Genomic DNA, 6,000 nt, shown 5'->3' on the forward strand with positions numbered 1-6,000 from the left:
TCCCTCCATAGTGTAGTTTCTAGATGAAGGAATTGTTTTTCTTAGAGTATTGAACCGCTAGACTAGTTGTAGTAGTAGAAGGATTATTTTTCCCAAGGGGATTTCCCCTAGGGATAAAGGAACTCCCAAAATAATGAATTCTAATGGGATTATATCTTGTACTAGAAGTATGACCTCCTAATACGAAAGCACCACAATAAGTAGAATCATTAATGGAACTTCTTTAAGCGATCAATGACAACTAGAAATGTAATAATTGCCTGTAGCTGCAAGGAAATTAGTGAACAAGTCCCTAATGCTTTGAATGGGAGTAGATCAGTCCATGTTCAATTTTTCCAGCGAATTATATGGGAGCCGCAAGGGTTGCAGGGAAAGGAATTGCATTTTCTGGCCTTAGTATCCCTTCAGAAAACGAATGTCTTCTGACTTGCCGAGAATTAAATAAAGGACGACACTTACTGTCTCCAATTATAAGCAAAATATCATTGTGAAACTGTCAGATTAGTTTCGGAGGAAGGTTTATATGAGCATCCACTTCCTTGTATTGACAGACAACCATCTGCTCACTGTGGCCCTAAGGAAAATAGACCTCTTGGTTCCCAACTGGGGATAGAGATACATGGGGACTGGCACAAGCAGGCCACCGCTCTGAATTGAAGTTTTCCCTTTCCCCAACTTGCAAATTTGTGTCCAAGGATACATATACCTTATCTACCTACTCATCTTCGGATCTCTGATCTTTCTTCTTGGAAACCCTTGATGTTACTTATGCCTCCAATTGCTATAATATCTTTGCAAAGACTTGGTTGTCATCTTCAAATTGTTGGTTTGGAAGCATTCTGCTAGTTACCTTCATACTCCAAATCCAGTCTTGAAATCCTTCTTCTCGATATCACCCACAGCTGGCCAAAATCATGGCTCTAATTTAAACCTCTTCAAGCAAATGTTTCCAAAAATAATTATTAATTCTCTGTGACACCTTTCTTCAAACAATTAGGAAGCAAACTTATGAATTCTACTGGATTAGATAACACAAAGGGATTAACAAACAATTTGTATGCAAACTGATATGGAAACAATCTGCGGCAAGGAATGAGTTTTATTGAGAGTAAAAGAAAGGGTTACAAAGTCAATTTACACCAGGAACATGCGTCCATCAACCAAGCTTGGTTGTGAGAATATGGAAATTAATCGATCCCTATAGAAGCTAATCCGCCACCATCAAAAATGAATGCTACAGGTCATATAAAAGGGCTTTATCTGGAGTGGTAGCGGAGCCGGCGGCAAGCTAAACAACAAATTGTATGAGATCCCGTTGTTTATATAAAAGGGCTTTATCTGGAGTGGTAGCGGAGCCGGCGGCAAGCTAAACAACAAATTGTATGAGATCCCGTTGTTTATGGGATGCATTACACTGTTTTTTAGTGTGTGCCTAATCTCTTGCATTACAATAGCCAAAGAAAGCAACAAGTGACCATTTTTTAATTAATTTTCTACTTGCTTTGCAGAATGGGGTATGAGAGGTGCATGCATGAAGATACATTTTCAGAGATTTGGTAATAGCCTGGGCCAAATTACCCCAATTTTTGGATGTGTTTTGTGTTTTACCAAAACAATCAAGGCTTATAGCTTTAGAGAATAGAGTCTAAGGATTACTTGAAATTTGCGAAGACAAATATTTAAGTTTATTTTGTATAATTTTAAATTATCATCTCCAATTATAAACATTCTTACAAGTTTCAAAATTACAAATTGCTTGATTTCTCACAATTACAAATATTTAAAAGTTCACGGTCTCAATTCTAACATCTTACAGAAATAAATTTTCAAATTTCCAACAATTTGACTTACAATAACTAAAATTTTTGATAACCATATGAATCAATCAATCAATAACCATTCTTACAAGTTTCGCTATTGCAAACTGTTTGATTTCTCATAATAAGAAATCTTTAAAAATTCACAATCTCAATTCTAATATCTCACAGGAATAAATTTTCAAATTTCTAACAAGTTGTCTTAACAATAACTAAAATTCCTCGTAACCATATCAATGAATCAATAAATAATATAAACTTCTTTGGGAACAATACCGCTTCTTCAAAATCATAACAATTATTATTATTCCACAGTACTGTATCAATGAATCAATCAATAATATAAACTTCCTTGGAAACAATACCACTTCTTTAAAATCATAATAATTATTCCACATAACAATACTGGAATTCTGGTATCCTTGTCCAAACCCTTTTCACATAACAATACTGGAATTCTGGTATGCTTGTCCAAACCCTTTTGATTTATTCAATGTAAGGAAACCTCTCTACATATGAAAGAATAAGGCCAATTCACCACACAATTTGTAAGAAAAAGAATAATGCCGATTCACCATACAATTTGTAAGAAACTCTGATAAACTGAAGATATTTCCTGTGTGCCATTTAATTACCAATCATGTTAATCACACATCTCAAACTCTCTCCTTTAATCATGTAATCAAATGCCTTATTGATATCGGCAAATGAAACCTCATGTGTGATAAATTTCTCCAGTTCAAGCTTCTGCAAACCAACAATAAACCAGGAAAGAAAGTTAAGTTAGATTAAAAGCCTTTGGAAAGGGAGTTAGATTAAAAGCCTAATTAAAGACGACTAGTGCTTCAGTAGGAGGAAAGGAAATGAGCAGGCCTGGTGTGAGAGAGATATTTATATCAGAAGTAAATGACAGATGTCTTACTTTATCCAAGTACAATTCTACAAGGCCTGGCAAATCGGAACGGGGCTTATAGTTTCCAAAGAAGGTTCCCTTCAACGTCCTCTCGTTCAGAAAATTCACAGGGCTGGTTGCAAAGACCGCGTCTGAATGAGGGACCCCCACTAAAACGGCTACACCCCAACCCTGAACAACAAAAACATTCATACCCTTGTGATCAGCATATATGCATAGTTGCTAAAACTGAGTGTGGTATATTTACAATTTCAGAAGAAAGGGGAGGCAGAGTAAATACGTCATGGCAGGATTCGAAGGCTTGAATCATGGCCTTCACATTCCCTGTGCACTCGATGCTGTAGTCCACCCCTCCATCAGTTTTCTCGGAAATAACCTGATAAGATAAGCTCCCGGAGTTCAGTTTTAATTTAAAACATTTCTCCGAATACAACACAACACAAAACTGAATTGAGCTTTAACATAAATTATTTTAGACATCTATTAAGCACCAACAAAGAGCAATACATTTGAAAGAGACAAAGGTGAAACTGCAGATCTATGTTTGTAGCACAAACAAGGATTAAAAGATACAAGAAGATTTATATTTAGTAACACAAGGTCCACCCTCATATGCTATTGTTTAATTGCTTCACTTCAATCTATAGACTAGGTCGAAGACTGAAGCTCTGTGTAATGTGTAACATTAATAAACTAAAATAGAGAAAGCTTCTCCTCCTGATGCAATAATTAGTGCTACTAGACAAATGCTATCAATTCAATTAAATAAAACAAGCATTCCGATCTTGAAAAGAGAAGTTAAAGGCCATTCAACCAACCTGTTGAATAGGCTTCTGGTGGTCCAGTGGGTTTATAAATTCCGTTACACCAAAGAGTTTTGCTGTAAAAGGATCAACGCAAATTAGAAAGGAAAGGAAATTCTTCAGTGTCAACATATTTATATACTGATTAACAAATGATGATGCAAATGGGCAAAATTTACAACCTTTTTCAAATCTGTCACTGTTTAAATCGATTCCAATTATTCGAGAAGCTCCAGCAATTCTTGCCCCTTCAGCAGCCTGCGTGCGTAGTTAAGCCCAGCTCAGATGTCTAACAGAAAATTAAACACTAAACTCATCATATCATATTGATCCCAAAAGGGAAAAATTCATCAGAAATGAATTTCACTTACAGCAAGCCCAACACCCCCAAGGCCAAATATTGCTACACTTGAACCCTTCTTGGGTTTTGCTACATTCAAAGTCGCACCCATGCCTGATTCCACAACAAAATGAATTTTGAATAAGAAGTTCAATCAAGGGAACGATCATGGATGATTTTAATATTAACAGTCCAGGAAACCATAACTTTAGGGATTGGATAAAACACTATACACTGTCCATTATATCATTTTGATGATCTTTATTTCACAATCAACAGCAAGTTACCCTAAAAAATTCCAGAAAAATGATTATTTACCTGTTGAAACCCCACAACTGAGAATACAGACTTTGTTAAGAGGAGCCTCTGGATTAATTTTGGCAACACAACCGACATGCACAACTGTATACTCGCTGAAAGTGGATGTGCCAAGGAAGTGATAAATGGGTTTCCCATTGATTGAAAACCTCGACTTCCCATCATTTACCATAACCCCCCTGTCAGTGTTAATTCTTAGAAGATCACACATGTTGCTCTCCTCTGACTTGCAGTGTCTGCATTCTCCACATTCTCCGGTAAATACGGGAAGCACACTGTCACCCTCCTTGAGGTCAGTCACCCCTTCTCCAACGCTCTCAACAACTCTGTGTCAACCAACCAAGCTATAGTTAGTGACCAATAAATCACAAGAAAATTACTGTCCCTTTTCCCCTTTTGAAATTCTACATGCCTGCTAGTATGACTAATTAATTTCTTTGAAATCCTACATGCCGGTTAGTATGACTAATTAATTTTTTTGAAATCCTGCATGCCTGCTAGTATGAGTAATTATTTTTTTTGAAATCCCACATGCCTGCTAATATGACTAATTGAAATTTTTGAATACAGAGAGTTCATGGGCAAGATCACAGTGCATACCCAGCTGCTTCATGTCCCAAAATGCGCGGAAAGAGAGGAGTTTGGCCCTGCAACCAAAGCAGTATCAGTATCAGTCATTTCACTTCACTGTTAAAAGTGATATTTTTATGTATTATACAGTGCAGTAGGAGATGTGCAACCAAAGCAGTATCAGTCATTTCATTTCACTGTTAAAAGCAATATTTGTATGTGTTATACAGTACCGTGGAGTAGGAGATGTGTAATTAATATCCTTCCTTCAAATTTTCTTGATGTTAATTCATAATTATTCATAGCATACCTTTGCTTCCCAGAAATAAAGGTCTGTATGACACAAGGCGGTATAATGCACTTTGATTCTCACTTCCATTGCCTGTGGAGGAGCCACTTCCACTTCTTCAATCTTCAGAGGCTCCCCTGCTCCCCATGCAACAGCAGCTGCAACACAAGTACAAATATCAAAATATATCAGATTTCAAGAAGCTCGCATACAGTTTGCATAAATCCAGCCTAACCCTGAAAATCAATTTTGCCCTGAAATGACTCCTTGTCCTGAACTGAACTGAACTAGTTACCTTTGCATTTGATAACCTGGCCTGCAGTAGAGCTCGCCATTTTCCTTTCTGCCTAAACGGCATTTTCTTGCTAGCGTATGTAATATATTATATTATGCCGAAGAAACAAACAAACTAACTTTTGCCTTTAGCGTTGGTGTTGCAGGAGGCAGAGATGGATCCTTAATTTATATTCTACTTCCTTTGAAATGCCTACACTAGTTCGTTTGGGGTGGGCGTGAACGTGTTGTCAATTCAGGCTTTCCGGATATATGGGAATATGACTATGGGCGCCTCCATGTCATTCCAAACAGAAACCACGGGCGGATTTGATATTTTTGAAGCCACGGACACGGAATGGGTAGAAACCAGCGGTGGCGGTCCCTACTTTCCGGCTAATACTGGCGGCCGCCATATGTATACTTACAGTTATACTGGTGGTTATAGTTATGCTGTCTACTCTTTGTCCCCGAGCGGGGCGGGGGCCGGGGCCCATAACTATTTCACACTTTCTCCGGGTCGTGGGTGTTGAAAGTCCACTTTCATGCAACTTCCTATCCCATGGGACATCCTTGAAACGACGCACGCGGCCTAGATGCATGGAGCTTTTTTTCTAGGGGGTTCTAGTGAGATGCATGGAGCTTTTTTTCTAGGGGGTTCTAGTGAGTCAAATGTT

At 37.8% G+C, this 6,000-nt stretch overlaps 1 protein-coding gene across 2 annotated transcripts; it reads right to left on the minus strand.

The window, feature by feature from the left end:
- Window positions 1-2,115: 2,115 nt before the first annotated feature.
- LOC149140317 (alcohol dehydrogenase 3-like) lies at window positions 2,116-5,639 on the minus strand. 2 transcript variants are annotated; one of them, XM_089446378.1, is made up of 10 exons: window positions 5,346-5,637; window positions 5,072-5,208; window positions 4,792-4,838; window positions 4,192-4,517; window positions 3,905-3,987; window positions 3,716-3,791; window positions 3,549-3,610; window positions 3,011-3,106; window positions 2,740-2,901; window positions 2,116-2,564 (listed from the first exon to the last, which is right to left on the minus strand). In XM_089446378.1, exons 1-10 carry the CDS (start codon window positions 5,383-5,385, stop codon window positions 2,445-2,447), a joined length of 1,149 nt encoding a protein of 382 aa, XP_089302504.1. In that variant the 5' UTR covers window positions 5,386-5,637; the 3' UTR covers window positions 2,116-2,444. The 2 variants fall into 2 exon arrangements, with proteins under 2 accessions (XP_089302504.1, XP_089302502.1); XM_089446376.1 differs by having other exon boundaries at window positions 3,549-3,791; window positions 5,346-5,639.
- Between the last annotated feature and the right edge of the window lie 361 nt (window positions 5,640-6,000).

This window comes from Pinus tabuliformis, chromosome X, assembly GCF_031772625.1.
Source record: "Pinus tabuliformis cultivar Carrire ecotype Pingquan chromosome X, CPIR1, whole genome shotgun sequence".
Classification (NCBI taxonomy): Eukaryota; Viridiplantae; Streptophyta; class Pinopsida; order Pinales; family Pinaceae; genus Pinus; species Pinus tabuliformis.